This window comes from Vigna angularis, chromosome 1, assembly GCF_016808095.1.
Source record: "Vigna angularis cultivar LongXiaoDou No.4 chromosome 1, ASM1680809v1, whole genome shotgun sequence".
In the NCBI taxonomy this organism is placed as follows: domain Eukaryota; kingdom Viridiplantae; phylum Streptophyta; class Magnoliopsida; order Fabales; family Fabaceae; genus Vigna; species Vigna angularis.
The window spans coordinates 84,823-104,046 of record NC_068970.1 but is presented as its reverse complement, the minus strand read 5'-3'; the positions used below and the strand labels follow the sequence as shown (position 1 = coordinate 104,046).

Here is a 19,224-nt window from a genome sequence, read left to right as displayed (position 1 = left end):
TCTTAGTTTGTGCACTAAAAAAGTAACATATAACTTAAAAGTAATATTGTATGTGCCTCAACCAAGCTATGAAGGTAAAATGATATGAAAGTTATTGACAGGATGGATAAAAATAAAATTGCAAATACATACTGACCTCAGTCAAAATTCTCTGCCACCTTTTATAAGCTGTCATCATCAATAAGTGATCAGATTGTCGATCAATATCATTTGTGTTGCCTGGCCCGTCTATCTTATCATTCAACAGTGTCAATTTTGCTCTTTCAACATTTTGCCTCTGACGATAGGCATCGCAGTTTATTCAAAATCTAATATGAAGTAAAGCTTGGGAAAATTTTATGAAAGAACAGATGGAATACCTCATCCTTAGGATATACAAATGGAGACTTGTAACTCAGAAATGCAGCTATAGAGAGAATAGGAGACAAACAACCAAATATCGCACCATACAGAAGCATCTGCAATTACACAAACAGTTCCTTAGGTGGATGGTTCAAAATGCCTTATATAAGATTTCTCTCAACATCATTGAAGAGAAGAGCAACAAAGAAATATACATAGCGAGCACCACATCTTTAGTAAATTTGATATATGATATTATCATTTACCAGAAATAATGTGAGTTAAGGAGAAGAGTCTTATTTTAGCAGAAACAACAAACATCTTACAAACAAGAAATGAAAATTTCAAGTGACTCCTGTATTTTAATTTAATGTGTTAGTTTTTCTATATTATATTTAATGTGTTTCTGTTTATATTATTATATATATGATGCTTTATTTTGTTTATTACATATTATGCCATAAATAATCTTTATATCTTTTAATGCTATATATTCATTATTACCATTCCTAAGTTATTTATATTACATGTTTTGACCGTGATATATGTTTACTAATAAAACATTATGATTTAGATGTATTAGTGTTATCTGTTTGTCTATAATGTTATATGTTTCTGTAGTTTGTTTTAATTATTTTACAGGTGTATTTGTATATTTTATTTTCTAGACTAATTGTAGTTATAGGGCTACACTAGTCTGTAACTGTCTGTAACCTCTCAATTTATATGTAACCTCTCCTGATCTTTTATATGCTCTGCAACAGAACAAATCTGTAATTTTTATCTTTTCAAACTGATAGTACAGCCTACATCTTTTCCAGTCACACGACTGTATTTTACTATCTTGTATAATTATTCTTTCCATCATCCTCACCAAACTCTATTATGGTATCAAGAGCTAGTTCATGATCCACAATGGCCACTCCCAAATCCAATTCCCTCCTCTCTCCCAGAATTTTCCGACCCCTGTAGTTGAAATGCTTGATGATTCTAACTATCTTCATTGGAAGCAACAAGTTGAACCTGTTATGAATTCTTGTAAACTTCATTGCTTTGTTATTAATCCTATCATCCCTCCTCGCCATCTTATTGATATTGATAAGGAGTCTAATATAGTCTGGTGCCTCCTTCCATGTCACTAATGACTCTCAAAATATGTAACAGTTTAAACATTTGATGGTCCTGACAACATATATGTTGGCAATGGTGAAAGGTTTGAATGTTCTTGCCTCTGGTTCAACTAATCTTAGTCATTCCACAAAGTCATCCTTGGTTTTTCATCTTTGACATTTACTTGTCAGTTCTATCACCAAGAAGCTTCTTAGTGTACGTCAATTTGCTCTTGATAATGGTGTTTATTTTGAGTTTTATCCTCACTATTGTACTGTCAAATTTCAGGCCACTCATGAAACTCTCCTCCAAGGTGTTGTTGGTGCTGATGGTATATATTCCTTCCCCAACCTCAAGATTTACCATCGCTTTCCTCCTGTTGCTGCTGCCTCTTCCTCCATTGCTCCACTGTCCGCTAAGTCTCTCCATTTATGGAACTCTTGATTAGGCCATCCTAATGTTAATATATTCAAACTTGTAATCACTCAATGTAATGTTTCTTTCAATAGTAATGAATTAGCAGAGTGGAGAAATACTCTCAAGCGTATTCAAAAAAATTCTTCTCTTGTTTCATACACACCCATTTCTCTCATTTTCTTGGAATCTTTGTCATCTTAAAATGACGAAAACAAAGAAAAGCAAAATATAACAATTGACAAATTCTTAAGATATAACTACGTTGAGAAACAAATTTGAATTTAAACATTTGAAGAAAAGAGGGAAGATAAATTTGGTGAACACCTTCCCAATTAATACATCCACAGGTAGTTTTGCCAAATGATGACCAAGAGGTGTCAGCTCTTCATCCCCTTCAAGAGCACCAACCTAAAAAAAGTGTGGTTTCAATGAAAGCAAGCATAAACAAAGATAATAAAACATTTTGATCTATCATATTATCTACCCCTAGAAAAAGTATATGATTACACAAGTATTTCCAAACACATGATTACAGGACTGAGCACATACGCTTCCAGGGAAAAGAAATATGAATCACTATACAAAAAGGCAATATGGATGGCTATACAACAAAATTCTTAAATTTATATAATAAATAAAAATAAACAGAAACTAGCTACAAAAACTAGGTATGCAAAACCTTCGCTATATAGAATGTATTGTAAGTAGGATATTAAATGCATTATTAAAAGTTGGTTGAATATTAAATGTATTACTAGAAGCTAAGAAGTTTTTAGAAGATTCTAGAAATCTCTTTATAATAGAAACTGATGTACTGTTTCAAATGAATTGATTTGAATAAAAATCTTCTTTCTTTCATATTAATTATTTCAAGTGAATGAAAACCCAACTAGGTTGGGACTCCAAACTAAATCAATCATTTGCAGCATACATAAAATGTATAAGGCATCTTGAAAATCTTCCACTTCTTAATGGATAAGAACAGTATTGGCACATGCTGAATGCTGAAAAAATAAATATGATATTCTGCCATTAATGAGACTGCAACCTTGCAGCCAGTTTGGCTTTAAAATAAACTGTGCATAATTTATCAAATTGGGTTATCAAAATCAAATTTATTTTGCACATATAATGAAATCTGTGACACAGTAAGAAAAGACCATAAATTACCTCATACAACAAAGATATTGCTGAATCCATTGCTTCAACCTTGGGAGGTTCCAATGCCTGTAATGGAAATGTATTGAAGAAAACTGTCCAAATAATCTGATCAGGTTTGTCTTTGAATAAAACAGTTTACCTCCAACAAAAATGGTTTGATATATCCAAAAGACAGTAACTTAATCTGCAAGCACAATTCCACTAATGGCATCCGAAGCATCTCTGGAACCTTCACAAGCAGAATATAATAAAAACATAGGACAATAATATACATATACATACACATACACACACACACACACACACACACACACACACACACACACACATATATATATATATATATATATATATATATATATATATATATATATATATATATATAGGTATATATATTGCAAATAACAAATAATTAGGAAAATATTCTTAATATCTCCATGGTATTTAGTAAAATACTATCCTTAGTATCTTCCCATTCATTTCAGCATATTTCTATTTTTTTTCTTCAAAGGCTTTGATTATTACAGTTAGATATATTATCTTTATCTTATATTTATCTTTTATCTTTAGTTAGTTTATTGTTATTCTTTATTTGTATTTTGGGCTTAGCCCATATTTCTTCTATTATAAATAGAGTACTTTATGTGTATATTCAACACAAGGGAGATTAATCTCATACATAGTTTTCACTATATTCAACATGGTATCAAAACTTAAGTTTGTTATGAGAAAAAAAAATTTGCCACCTCTGCCCCTACACTCACCACTACTAGAGCGGCGTCGTCTACTGCCTCTGCCGATGGCCCAACCATCTATTGTCGTTGCCGTCTACCACCATTGCCGATGATGCCTTCGCCTATCACCACTTTCGGCGGCACCACCGTCTGCCACCCTAAGAATTTTGTCTTCCAACACCTGTATCAGAGTACCTCAGTCCTGCTCTCCTAATTTCAGTTCTCTACCAGTGTCTTTTTCGCTGTTGTCCCTTGTTTGCTGCCTCTACCCACCGACATTCCCTATGAGGGGAGTCTACTTCTAGGTGCTTTGATGAATAAAGGAGACCATTCTTTTGAAGAGCCAAATCTTGCACCTTTATTGTCTATCATCTGCGCGTTGTCATTTTCGCCGTTTGCCGTGAAGAGGAGTATGTTTCCATGTGGTCCAATCTAGCCCATGTAGTCTACTATTGTTCGCCACTGTAGGCCACCACTGATGGCAATCAAGTCCCTACAGTTTATCGCTGCCCGCCACTGCCAGCCGTCATCCACTATTGATTGTAATCTTCTTTGTCAAAGTCATCTTAGTTGAAGTTTCGCGATTGTCCACCACTGTCCAATATTATTCTCCATAGTTTTTAGGATTTCTCTCTCCTATTCGTCCATGACTTCTTCTGTTGCTGTCTCTTTTAACCTCTCTTCTGTCATCAGTGCATTTGACCCGTCCATAAATGCTTTTTCTCTAGTGACAAAGATGACTTTTATTAGTTTATTTATAACCATGGTGGCTCTTCAACAATGGCCTCTTTATCCACTAGATGTCAACAATGCATTCCTCAACAGCAATTTGCAAGAGATCTATATGGAGCAACCTCCCATATTTGTTGCTCAGGAGGAGTCTTTTGGATTGATATTTCGTCTTCTATGTCGTCTTCACAAATCATTAACAATTTGGGGTCACTTATGTGCAAAAACAGATATTTTCACTAAATCTTTATTGATTATATTAGTAACAAGCATGGTACATACGATTTGTATGCATCAGCTTGAGGAGGAGTGTTAGATATATTATCTTTATCTTTTATATTTAGTTCGTTTGTTATCATTCCTTATTTGTATTTTGGGCTTAGACCATATTTCTTCTATTATAAATAGGGTACCTTATGTGTATATTCAACACAATGGAGATTAATCTCATACATAGTTTTCACTATATTCAACAATTACAAATAGAGATGATGATAATGTAATTAGTGTGATTGTTATCAATAAAATAATACTTTATTTTCTTACACAGAAGATGAGAAAAAGTCATTGGTGAGAAGAAACTTAATCTGCTGAGCGTTTTATGAGGTGTTGAGCATTTTATGAGGTGTTGAGTGGATGCACTTAAATGACAACTACTTTTCTCATACTACAAATAGAAGATAGACACAAACCAAAAGTGGGGACAATGCGAGAGAAGATATTAGGGACCACAAAGTTGAGAGCTCTATAAACGTCATTTGTGCTAATTTCTCTTCTCTTCTCTTCTTGCATGTAAGAATTGTCTTGCTCATCATGAGAAGCTCATCCTCCTTGGATATATCTTGTAACTTTTTTGTAAAGTCCTTGATATATATATATATATATATATATATATATATATATATATATATATATATATATATATATATATATATATATATATATATATATATATATATATATACATGTATGTATATATATTTTGCTTTCCAATCTTTGGTTTAATTTAATACTTAATGCTTGAAAGTAGAAGAATCTATATTCATGATTCTGGAAATGGATTGTTATTGGAAAATATTATCTTTATTAGCGTTATACATTAGTCAAATTTTGTTTTTAATAATCCTTGTCCTGGCAGTATCACTCTATTACTGTTCTGTACCCTTTATTTTCAGTTAATTGGTTTTGCTGGTTTGTATCCGTAACTGTTCTTGACAGTCTTTTCATTTGATATCTATTTGTTCTGATATGGAAAGAACATACATATGCAATTTTTTCAAGTGCAAATATATTGCAATGATTTTTCAATGCATTACAATTGTCAAAAGATTAAACATTCGTGTATTCCAAATTCATGTCTTTCTTCAATTCTAACATGGTATCAAGAGCCAATTGCAGATCCACATTGGTTAATCCAAATTCCCTCCCAGGCCCCTCCTAGTTTTTCCCAAATTCCACAGCCAAAAAACTGGATGACTCCAATAACCTAAGTTCGAAGTAGCAGTTTGACCCTGTGACTAAGGATCATAGACTCTATTGTTTTGTTGTCAAATTGGTTATCCACCCACGGTTTCATATAGAAGACTGGGAATCTAGGACTATTAACCCTGTATATGAAGAAAGGGAGATCCCAGACCAAGTTTTACTTGCTTGGTTGCAATCCACACTATCCAAGAACATTCTATCTCTAGTTCTTGGCGTGGTTCACTCTTCTCAGGTATGGGAGCATACCTATGATCCCTTTCTTACCCAAAATCCCCTACATGCCAACTTTGCACAGATCTTTAGGCCTACTTGCTTGAGAACAAGTCTGTGCCAGAGTTCATGGGCCACATTAAGTCAATTGTTGATGAACTTGCTAGCATTGGTTGTCCACTAAAGCCTGATGAATATATTGATGCTATTCTTGAAGGTCTTCTACAAGAATATGTTGCAGTCATTTTTGGCACTAAAAGTAAGTTCAAAACACCTTGATTATCAAGGATGAGGCTCTCCTTCTTGGTCATGAGTCACACACCACTTGGCATCAAAAGAACTTCTTTTCTCCTTCTGTGCACTACTCGCTCACTTTTGAACATCCGCGTCTTCATGATTTCTAGGACACATCCAACTCAAATTTCTCTATATCTCCCCAACATATTGCTTGTCCCCTCCATTGCCAAAAATCTTCTTACTGTCAATAAATTTGCCGTTGATAATGGTGTTTACTTTGAATTTTATCCTCAAAACTATATTGTTAAATCTAAGGCCACCAATGAAATCCTTCTTAGGCCACCAAACACAGAGATTGATTTTCACTTTGTTAAAGAAAAGGAGCTCTCTAGAGAAATAACAACTAATTTTGTCAATTCTAGTGACCAGTTGGCTGACTTGTTCACCAAGACCATTAGAGGTTCTCAGATTGACTATATAATAAACTTGTTCATATGACATATAGGCTTCAACTTGAGCAAGAGTGTTAGAATGTAATTAGTCATTAACTATTACAGATTCAGTAATCATTAGCTGTTACACATTCTAGGAAATTAGGATTATCGATTCCTGATTATTAGACAAGAATTTAATGTATTTGATTCTGGAAATTAGTGTAAATAGATACTATATGGTCTGCATTACACACAACATCAAATAATTCTTCTTTATTTGCTAATCCCTTAAGATACATTTGTATTTAATGCTTTCAAGGTTTACAAAGGAAAATAAGAAAACAAATATATATATATATATATATATATATATATATATATATATATATATATATATATATATATATATATATATATATATTTTGAGAAAGGTATATTTTCATGACAAAAGATAGACTAAATGCACCTTTGGGTATCCTTTGAAATTTTAAGCATTTCATATGAAGTTAAATACCTGATATGGACGCATGAGCTTTTCAAATCTATGACGAGTGTACAAGCAAAAGCAAATTCCAGGTTTTACACGCCCTGCTCTACCACGTCGTTGCATTGCATTTGCTTGCGAAATCCAATCTTCTACCATGCTAGACAATTTCTATTATCAACCATAAAGACAATCAATTGTGTAAACAAATTTATTTTACACAATTGCCTCATTGAATAGAAGAAAGAAACCATACCTTTTGAGGATTGTAGCGATTCTCTTTATGCTTTCCACAATCAATTACATATATAACATCATCTATGGTTATGCTTGTCTCTGCTATATTTGTTGCTATAACAACCTAGGAAAAGAACAAAATGCTAACAAATGTGTATGCAGTAAGCAATAACTAAGGAATTACTTTTCTTGATTTCAGAAAGTAGTCGAGAGAAACAGAGAGATATCTAGTTTATTGAAAAAAAAAACTAACTGAACAGTTATAGAATGCTGACTCAGCAGTCATTTACAAACTAACTGAACAGTTACCCTTTTTCAGAATTTTGATATGAAGAAAAGCCAGAGAAAAATTTAACAAAGGCAGAGCTAAATATTATTTCACTTAATCAGAAATAGTACACAAGATGAGCATATATAAGCTCAAAAGAGATTACACAAACATAACAGAAAAACTAACATCCAGTTGAATAACTAAATGTTTTACATGAACATCTCTAATGCACTCTAAATGAAATATAACTAACACATCTAACAATACAAATATAGGATGATAAACATATTACTGATAAAACTTACCTTACGTATATTTCCTGGAGGGCGTAAAAACACCCTTTTCTGTTCACTTGATGCAACCGTTGAATGCAAAGGGATAATCCATTCAGAAGATGGCCCACCAAATTGACTAGATGCAACCAAGTTATCATGTAAATAGTTTATTTCAGACATTCCCTGTCAAGACAAGTTATAAGAAAAAATATAACTATTTGCACTAAAAATTACCGGTAAACATATAAACTCAATGCATAACCAAGTAGTCTTACCGGTAGGAATACAAGGATGGCACCCTCACTACAGGTTTCATCAATGAAACATATCAGATCTTCAAGGAGTTCATAATCAATAACATCTTCATTCAATCTTTTCTGAGTGAAAAAATATTGAACGGTCAAATCAGGGTGCCAATTTAAAATACTATACAGATTCACAGCTCAAAAGTGATTTACCATATTTTGTTGAGTTTGTTCACTGTATAATTCATAACAACTTGGAACAAAGTATGGATTAACTTGTCCTTCAGAAAGCAGAGACTCATCACCCCAAGCAGATAAGACTACATTCTTCCTACCCCTGCTATTTTTCACAATATCTCTCTGCAAAATCTAGATTACAATGCTTCATGAATAAGAGCAAGGAAATTCGTAATAAAATATAATTCAGACAGCATATGCTGCAAATAGTAAAAATTATAAAGAGTATATAATAAAGGGATTAAATCACAGTCATAGACATCCAACAGTAACTAAAGCTGATCACAGATTACCTGTCGTCTGGGAAATGTCCCATGTGTTAAAGAAGCTGCAGAATCTGAAGTAAGTCGATACTCAATCTTGTCATATATATCCTCAAGAAAGTATGTTGTCACTGGATGAGTCCTGCCTTCAGCGGTAACTACAGGGCAATTGCTGAAGTATCTTGAGAATAAACTTGAATCAACAGTTGCAGACCTGATCATTATAGTTGCATATATGACAGAAAACTTTAAGCTCAAAGCAAATTAATATAAGATAGTTTAGGCCATTAATTCCTGTAACAGTATAAAACACAAATTTGCATACATTAGAATGATCTTCAGTTTTCTAAAGCCTTTGCTTGACTGCTTCTCAATTAGATTCTTTAGGACAATTAGAAGAAAATCACCCTGTAAAACATGAAAACGCAAAATACATGACATTTATATATTTAAAAATATGATTAGAAACATAGACTATTGCAGAAACAGAGGAGGAATAATACTTCAAACACCACAAAGAGTTGAAACTTCCAACATCTACTTTATTTGTTTCTTCAATATCTTTTCACTACAGATAGGTTTCTTGGAGAGATCATAACTAGTATTCTCCATGGTTAGGAGGATCACAATAAGGAGAGGGCAATGGATGAAGGATGACAACGGTAAAATTTGTTGGATTGAAATGAATAATGTGGTGCATCAAGTGTGGACTAATTTGTAGAAGTATTGTTTCTCTGAGCAGTTAAAGGATAATATATAATATTTGAAATACTCATATTTATTGAACACTAAAACAGGCACACCAAATGGAGATTCCCCATTATACATTAACAATATCTAACAAAAGCAATTTTCTTTTCAACATTATTTTATATAATTTTCATAAAAGAATTGAAATGGGTGTATTGTTTTATGTCCCCTTTTATTCTAATTAAAATTGAATGAGAATACAAAATATTGTTCTGTTCAAGATTATTAGTTTTTTCATTGTGTTGTATAAATTCATGTTAAGTTTTCAATTAACTGTATACAAAAACATATAATGAACACAAGATTATAATTTGATGTGTTCACTTTTTTACCAAAGTAAAAATATAAGCCATAACTTATTATAAAGGAATTAAAATTTAGTATATTAGACAATAACAAACATATTTGTAAGCTTTGATTTGAAATGGTAATATATTTGTCAACTATGGCCAGAGCTAGATCAATTTATTTACAGAAAATATAAAGTTAAATTATAATTTACGATTCATATATTTAATTAAACAAATTATACATACATGGTAGATAAAGCTATTATTAAAAATTTATATACACAATTCCTATAATACCACTTTACAACCTTGGACCCATAAAATGTAATGATTGGCCTATAGATAATAACCTAAATATTTTTGCATAGTTAGGAAAACATGTCCCTATGTTAATTATGTTACTTTTACTTATTCATTTTTATTTGGGCTTAGCCCACGTTTTCTTTATTATAAATACAATATCCTATATATATATTTTCTACACAAGGGAGATTAATTCTATAACTAGTTTTAACTATACTCAATATGGTATCTCCTGTTTCTCATATTTATAGAGAAGGGAATCATTATGTTGATAAGTTTGTATTGGTGTAAAAGAAATTTATTGTCTTTCTTGTCACTATTTTTATACTTTTAGAGTAAGCTGCAAATGATTGATATAACAGAGTGTCAACCTAGTTGGGATCATATCATATAGTGATGTTTTTCCATATTCTATTTTGATAAAAAAAAAAAAATAAAAAAAAAAAATAAAAAAAAAAAAACAAAGGGTAGGTGGGTCTGTGCATTATCTACATTTCAAGCTAAAGGGATCTAACATGAGAGACCATGATGTGTCTTTACCTAATTACTCTTTTGAAATAGTTTATTCACGACAAATGGTGATCAAAGACATCTTAGAGGGAACTTCACATATCCAATAAGCCAAGGTATGAATAATGTGAGTTATATTCAATGTAAACTTTACAAAAGCTTCTCTATAGAAAATTAATTGATTTAACTCACCAACAAAGACCTCTCATGAACCTCATCAACTATGATATGAGTAATGCCTGACAAGCTTTGATCCCCCTGGAATATCAACAAGGTAAACAATAACTTGAAATTTAATAAAATAACACTTAAGAATGATTTAAATACAGTATAATTACATTTATGGGAAAATTCCTCTGATCCTTAATGTAAGACCCTTTAGCAGAATCACATAACCATTAAAAGTAATTAATTCAACTGATTTTGTTCATTTTCTTAAGAAAGGTGTACCAATATATCACATTTACTCCCATTATTGATGACTGCCTTCGCGTTACTCTTTAATGACAAAAACACATTCATAATATTTAAAAGAGGCAAGAAAAAGAAATATAATGTTTTATTCAAATAACTAATAAAAATGACCAACAATTTGTTATAAAATGTGTTACCCAGAGAGAGAGAGAGTAATAACTAAATTGTCTCGTATAATATGTCCTATAATGAAGTGTTAGAATCTGTTTTATTTGTCAGAATCATTGTCTTTTATTAGTTATATTTTTTCCTTGTTTAACAGATTATAATTATTGTGAATAATGGGAATATCCCTGAATCATAGGGATATGGCTGTCTAGGAGTTATTATTATGCTTCCTAAAATAGCTCCATAGCCTTGTATATATGGATTGTATTCTCAGCATAATAATAATATAACATTTTACCGTAAATTCTGAGATGGCATCAGAGCTCTCAAATTCTGGGAGCTGCCTCTGACTGCACACACCAAAACCCTAGACGGCAGCTTCATTGTTGTCGCACACAAAGCCCTAGACGGCAGCCTTCATTGCTGCTGTGTTTTTTGCAATATTGCTTTACGGATGTGTGTACATGGCAGACCAACATGCTGAAGTGGTAAATATTGGGTCACAGAACAATTAGGAACAACTACAGAACCTCAACACTGCCTATCGATTGAATGGGAAGAATTATTTGAAATGGGCCCAGCTTGTTCGCAAAACTTTGAAAGCAAAAGGGAAGGCTAACCACTTGACTGAAGATTCTTCTAAAGAAGAAGATCCCAGATTTACAAAATGGGATGAAGAGGATTCTATGATCATGGCATGGCTATGGAATTCCATGATCCCAGAAATCACTGATACTTGCATGTTTCTTAATTGTGCTAAGGAAATTTGAAATGCCATCGACCAAACATACTCCAAAGCTAAAGATGCTGCTCAAATATATGATGTGAAGTTGAAAAATGTTGCTGCAAAACAGGACAACAAGATTGTTACAGAGTATGCCAATTAACTTAAATCCCTATGGATGGAATTAGACCATTACAGGGTCATCAAAGCCAAGTGCTTAGATGATTCTACAATGCTCAAAGAGTATATTGAACAAGATAGAGTCTATGATTTCTTGGTGGGGCTAAACTCTGATTTTGATCAAGTGAGAGTCCAAATCCTTGGAAAAGAAAAAATTTCAGGTATTAATGAAGTAGTAGCTATGGTTAGAAGTGAAGAAAGTAGAAGGGGAATAATGCTAGAAACTCCAACCATGGAAAATTCAGCCATGGTAGCGGCTGGATCGGCCATAATGGTTGACCCAAAATAGCTAATATGGAGAAGAAAGCTGCAGGAGTATGGTGTACCTTCTGTAACAAGCCTCGCCACACTCATGATAAATGTTGGAAGCATAGGTGATGCATCCGATGAAGAAAACATAGGAGGAGTGCTTCCACTTAACAAGGATGAGGTAGAGTAGATGAGATCACTCCTCACCAAGTTGGATAAGTCACTAGGTAGTTGTTCTCTGGCACATTCACGTACGTTTGGCGAGTTCCTTTCTTTTGGACTTAATGCCTCAGATAAAAACCATAACCCATATTGGATACTAGATTTTGGGGCTACTGACCACATGACACCCCTACCTAAAAATTTCTTGTCTTACGTCCCTTGCCCTAGAACCAAAGAAAATATTCACAATCAATGGCTCTCTAATGACTATAGCAAGTCAAGGAGCAGTTCAAATAAGCCCATCTATAACCCTTAAAAATGTCCTTCATATTCCTAAATTGTCTGTCAGTTTAGTTTCCATAAAAAAACTCATACAAGACCTATCATGTAATGCTATTTTTTATGACAATGTTTGTATTTTATAGAACAAGTACTCGGGGAGGACGATTGGACATGCTAGAGAATGGAATGACTTGTATTACTTGGACCATCCAAATCTGCCACCAGACCTGGAAAATAACACCTCTTTTTTCTCTGATTCAATAAAGACCAGCAGGGAAAAGGTCTTCCTACATCACTGTCGCCTTGGACATCCTTCCTTTAGGGTCATAAAATTGTTATTCCCTTCCCTTTTTAGCAAATAAGATGTGGCAAGTCTCAATTGTGATGTGTGTGAACTTGCTAAGCACAAATGTGTTCCTTTTTTAGGTAGTAATAATAAGAGCACTTTCTCCTTTTTTTTAATTCATACAGATGTGTGGGGTCCCTCAATTGTCCCAAATCTTTCTGGTGCCTGTTGGTTTCTTACCTTTATAGATGATTGTACTAGTGTCACATGGGTTTTCTTACTAAAACAAGAATCTGAAGTCAGCTATGTGGTTCAGCATTTTTTCTCCATGGTAAAAAATCAATTTGGTGTTAGCATTAAGAGGATCAGATCTGATAAGGCCAAAGATTACTTTAATCATGGGCTTATTTCCTTTTGTCAAAAGGAAGGCATCATTCATGAGTCATCTTGTGTCAAAACACCTCAACAAAATGGGATTGCTGAGAGAAAAAATGGACACCTTCTAGACCAAACGTGAGCCCTTCTTTTTCAACATAAGGTTCCTAAAATGTTTTGGGGGGAGGCTATTCTCACTGCTTTTTATCTAATTAATAGACTACCTTCTAGTATTCTAGCTTCCAAAAGCCCTATGGAGGTTTTGTCCTCTTTTTATCCTAATGTGTCCACATCCAACAACCTTATTCCAAGAATATTTGGGTGTGTTTCTTTTGTCCATGTGCACAGTAGTGATAGAGGGAAACTTGATCCTAGAGCCTTAAAATGTGTTTTCATAGGATACTCATCAACACAAAAGGGGTATAAATGCTATCACCCACCATCCAAAAAATTTTGTGTCTAGAGATGTCACCTTTTTTGAACACCAAAGTTATTTCCACGTTGTTCATCATGTTTGTATGCATCATTAGTGAAAGGCATGAGTGAATCAAAATCAACAATTAAATGATCGAGCTGACCAAGATATGTCTGTATATCATGATTTTTCAGAGGTGTGTTGAAAGTCTCACATCGACTAAAGATAAGACCAATTTATAATATATAAGTAGGGTGCAAACCTCACCTTACAAGCTGATTTTGTGAGGTTGAGTTAGACTTAAAATCTCCTTCTTAAAATGGTATTCAAACCAAGTTAGAGTCTATCCTAGCGATATTTGTTGTTTGTTGGACATATTGTTCCACCCGCTATCGGGCCGTTATCGAACCACCCATAAATGTCTAGTCTCACATTCGAGATGTATATACCTCGGCGTGAGGGGGGGGGGGGCTGTTGGAAGTCCCACATCGACTAGAGATAAGACCAATTTATAATATATAAGTGGGGTGCAAACCTCACCTTACAAGCCGGTTTTGTGGAGTTGAGTTAGACTTAAAATTCACTTCTTAACAACAATGATAACGTTGGAGACAACATTGTAAAGGTGATGAACATCATTAGAGTATACTTTCTTGGCTTTGTTCCACACATTCTAACACCAATAAATGATTTTTACCTACGTTTCCACAAAAGTGTACTCATGGGAGATGTGTGAATCTAACATTCCCAATTAAAAAAAAGTTTTATTCTCTTAAAAATATTATGTTAACCTTATTATATTAATGTGATAATAATTTTCAACCAAATGATGCATGTATCAAGTTGAAGACAACAAGAGGTATAGAACTGTTATACTATTAAACAAAAATAACCTACCATCAATTTTCTTAGAACAATGCCAGTCGTACAAAACAGAAGCCTTGTTTTCTCATTCCTAACAAGAAAAAAAACAATCAAGGACTTAGAACATCCAATTAAGAAACAAAACAGAGAAAAACATTATTTTGGTCCCATGGGTCATGGGACATGTGAAAGGTGAAAAAAAAGAAGCATCAGCATTCAATTTCATAACACTTTCTTTCCATCTTAGTAACAATTTTCCACACAAAAGTCCAAGGTACTGGATAGTGGATACTGGTTTGTATTTTTATACTGGATAGTATAAAAATATTTAATAATTCAAGGTCCAAATTCAAAATGAATGAAGAAAACAAAGCAAGCCATATGAGTATAAGGCCACTTGCTTATGATAACAACTCATGGTCCTATTCGATGAGCCTCTCCAAGTTACTGTCCATTCCACTTGTGCAAGAAACAACATCTGAAGCATCAGTGCAGAAAAAAAAACGACCTAGTCCAATCACCTGAACTACATCCAAGTAGTCGTACTAAAAAAAATCCTTAATATTCTTGATTTACCCATTCCCTTGAGAAAAAGAGAAAAGATCCTAATGTCAAGTATCCTAAATCCCAATGTGTTACTGAGCAACATTCTATGCAGCAATAAATTTTCATTACATCTATTTACGTGACTAAAATAAGCCTTAAAGGATAAGAACTGAATTGAAGACAAGATTGAAGGGATGAATGAAAAAGAATGAGACTTGGAAGATCATAGAAATATCTGAAGCAAAAAGGAAACAGATTGCAAACAGATATACAGAGCGAAATATCAATCAATGGTACATTTGACCTATATAAGCAAAGATTGTTAGCAAAAAGGATACACCTAAACAAATGAGGTTGATTATCACGAGACATTTGCACTGACAAAAAAACTAATACAGTAATCATCCTCTCGGATGTACATTTTGGTTGACAAATGCATCAATTTTATGCTAAAAATGCCTTTTTGCATGGAAAATTAGAGGAGGAAGTGTTAGGAACCAAGAACTTAAAAAAGAGTAAATACTCGATTTGTTCCTTTAGGTGTTGGTTGATAGGTCCCTCAATAATATTTTTATGCATATGGGTCCTTAAAACTTTTTCCACAGTGCATCTAAGTCTTTCCGCTAGTGGGACATTTAACAGAAGTCCACATAGCAGTGGAATATTTTTCACTCCTATGTGGCTCTTGCATGGCTGCTATGTGTAAGACACATTGGAATGAGACTTAAATACATGCAAATGGGTTCTTGAATATTTCATCACTTTGCCTCTTAGTCTTTCTGACACATTTTAAAATATTTTCAAGGAACCATTCACGTACACCGAAATTCCTCATCACTTTGTACACCGAAAGTCCTCATCACATTTTACCTCTTTCGCTCCTTTGGGGTTGTTCAATTTTGGAACATAGCACACAAAAGATATACTAAAGGAAAAAAAAGGTTTTTTTTACATGATGTGAAGAGATAAAAAAGCAAATGTGGGGAAAACGTTTTGATTCTTTTTGGCTTTTGCCAGTAGTTTGTTTTGTCTTGTTGGGTTGTCGAAAAGTGTTTATTTTGGAGAGATTGGGTTGTGGGTGTGTGGTTGGTGGCCATTGTAGAGATTTGGAAGCTAGGATTGGGGGTCATTTGAGTTTGTGTTGGTAGTGGTGGAATAGGTTATGTTGTGATGATGTACCAGGTTGTTAGGTTTTGTTTGGATTTGAAATTATTGGCTGCATAGGTTGATGGGGAGAAACTTTATGGCTTTAGGTTTCTTTTTATGGGTATTGTTGGTTCATCCCCAATGCCTATTTCTGCTAACATGCAAGGTCTGTTTGGTATGAAATTATTCTGTGTTGATATAGGTTTTTTGGGTTTTTACTCATTGCTTCCTTTATTTTTGCTAACAAGGAAGAGTTGTATAGAATGAAATTATGAATTGTATTTCTTGTGTGCTAGAAGAATTTAGATGCAAACTAGTACATATTCAATGACCCATTTGCGAGCATCTAACTTTCATCTCACCGTGTCTCACACCTATGAGCCATATCTAAGTCATATAGAAGTGAAAAATGACAATGGCATTCAATGGCTGATGAAGACTATAAGAGTCTCACTAACAAGGACCCAAATAGATGAAAGGAAAAATTAGAAGGACTGATTTACATAAAAAAATAATACCGGATCTTACATCCAGCGCCTTAATCTCCAAGGAACCAAAGATTTTTGTTCAATAGGATTAAAGAGGAGAAATGGTAAATACCTAAATTGGTCCTTCAAAGATGAGTGTTTTGGTGGATAGGTAGATCACTGATTAAAGTTTTCATGTAAATGGGTCCTTGAAAATTCATTTGCCTACATTTAAGACTTTTCATACCAAAGAAACAGAAAAGATTTGTTCATGTATCAAATATAAAGAAAAGATTGTGTTTGTGTATCAAATACCCCTAAAAGACATATTTGTAAGCAAAATGACAGCCTATGGACTCGCCAACTCAGTAGCTAGATCGCAAGTTTAGTCGAGTTCACCGTGAGTCTACCAAACCTACTGCAAAAGCAAGTTTACTTCTAAGTCAACTCAGGAGCTAGGTGTGGGAATGCAAACTCGAACGATTCTACGAGTTGAATTGCAAGTTTGATAACCATGTATGTACCTAATGAATGTGTCACTACCAATTCCCTAGTCAATGTAAATTGTATATATTCATAAGAATATATATATATATATATATATATATGTAGAGAGAGAGAGGGAGGGAGAGAGAGAAAGAGAAGATTGGTAAAGCAATTTGCACTCAAGCATGTTCCATCAAAATTGAAGTCTTTAAATGACAAATGAGTACCTGGCACTGTCAAGACGAACTTGATAACCAATCAAAGAACCATGTGAACCTGGTGAAGGTTCACATCGCTCATCAGCAACCCTTTCAGCCACAGAAATAGCCTAAACACAAGGCATTAAACAAAAACCAAATGAAATAGAATGCAGAAAATAATACATTAAATTCATGAGTATTCACTAAGTTTCTAGAGAATGCAACCAATCCAAGATTATTTTTTTAGTTTCAATTTGGCAGCTTCATCCAATGCAAGTGTACAGTCGTTAAGAAAATAAAAAATGCAGTATTCTTCGTCAAACCTTGATGACTAGGAAAAACTTGCCCTCACATGCACGTAAGGAAGGAACCAAAGTAATGAGTAAAAATAACTAGTCCATCAAAAGTATGGGACAGACGACTGTACCAATTACAGCTGCAAACTATTGTAGATGTTGTATATATTGACAAATATGCAAGCATAACATCTTGTACCTACCGCTATTCTCCGTGGTTGTGTGCAAATTATATTACAGTATCCACCATGTCCTGACTCAATCATTTCATCCAATATAAATTGTGGAACCTACATTAAATGGCAGTCAGAAAGGAAACTGTGGATGCACAAATGACAGAAAACAAGACGTTCAGGAAATACAGGAGGAAAAATATCACAAATTATAGTCGAAATCTGTCACCTGAGTTGTTTTTCCTGAGCCTGTTTCCCCACAAACAACAAGAACATCATGTTCCTTCATCAATTGCAATATATCACCCTTCAGACCCGCAATAGGAAGTGTAGCTCTAAGATTCAGCATTTCCTGAAGCAGATAAAGTATCCAGTTCAGAATTGATGAATTTTCTTTTTTCCTATAGAATAAGTCAATTGTTCTGACAATCTTACCAAATATTTTGGCTATCATTTACTACAGATATATTACACAAGATATTATACACTAATACATGTAGAACCTTTTATAAGATTCCACCTCATAGCCTGAGCTTCAAGTATTTGATTCTTGAAACTGCCTCAGTCCTTGTGGTCCAAATTCCCCATATCATAATGGATTTTTGCGGAAGGGAAATTTGAAATATGCATTGTATAGTAGACATTATTGCATAACAAGTTGGGAAAACAAAGAACCAATCTTGTACCGGTAGCTAAGAGCTTAAATTTTTCAGATTTTATTCTTGCTAAAGCATAGCCTTAGCCTATATGAATATGCAATCAAGACTTCAATTCTTGCCACACTAACCAAAGGATGATTAACCAGCGAGAGAGAAATGGAGAGAATGAGTTTGGGTTTCGCGAGATGAATGAACAACTTAAAGACTATTGAGACTTAAACACAATAAACAAAGAACATAGCCCAATGAAGCAAAGCGAAAAATAGAAAACAATGATGGGGAAACTGAACAAAGAAACAAAAAAACACATAACACAGATTGATGAGAAAAAGAGAACCTTGTGTTTGGGTGAGAAGTGGTGCAGAAAGTGTAAACCACAACAATGAAAGAACAGGTTTCTTGTTGCTC

General features: G+C 33.7%; 1 protein-coding gene across 5 annotated transcripts in view; it reads right to left on the bottom strand.

Moving 5' to 3' along the window:
• The window catches only part of LOC108344067 (DExH-box ATP-dependent RNA helicase DExH7, chloroplastic), a 48,731-nt gene that overhangs the window by 13,140 nt on the left and 16,367 nt on the right, over positions 1-19,224 (bottom strand). For 4 of the 5 annotated variants that reach the window (XM_017582550.2, XM_017582537.2, XM_052873878.1 and 1 more), the window contains 17 exons: positions 18,387-18,509; positions 18,188-18,274; positions 17,716-17,816; positions 14,877-14,934; positions 10,917-10,982; positions 9,197-9,279; positions 8,902-9,085; positions 8,585-8,740; positions 8,402-8,503; positions 8,157-8,309; positions 7,600-7,704; positions 7,374-7,514; positions 3,170-3,259; positions 3,040-3,096; positions 2,194-2,277; positions 360-458; positions 137-277 (listed from right to left, as the gene is read on the bottom strand). In XM_017582550.2, coding sequence (XP_017438039.1) covers positions 137-277; positions 360-458; positions 2,194-2,277; positions 3,040-3,096; positions 3,170-3,259; positions 7,374-7,514; positions 7,600-7,704; positions 8,157-8,309; positions 8,402-8,503; positions 8,585-8,740; positions 8,902-9,085; positions 9,197-9,279; positions 10,917-10,982; positions 14,877-14,934; positions 17,716-17,816; positions 18,188-18,274; positions 18,387-18,509 — 1,830 coding nt within the window. The remainder of the gene's footprint in view (positions 1-136; positions 278-359; positions 459-2,193; positions 2,278-3,039; positions 3,097-3,169; positions 3,260-7,373; positions 7,515-7,599; positions 7,705-8,156; positions 8,310-8,401; positions 8,504-8,584; positions 8,741-8,901; positions 9,086-9,196; positions 9,280-10,916; positions 10,983-14,876; positions 14,935-17,715; positions 17,817-18,187; positions 18,275-18,386; positions 18,510-19,224) is intronic. The other variant, XM_017582543.2, reaches the window with a different exon arrangement.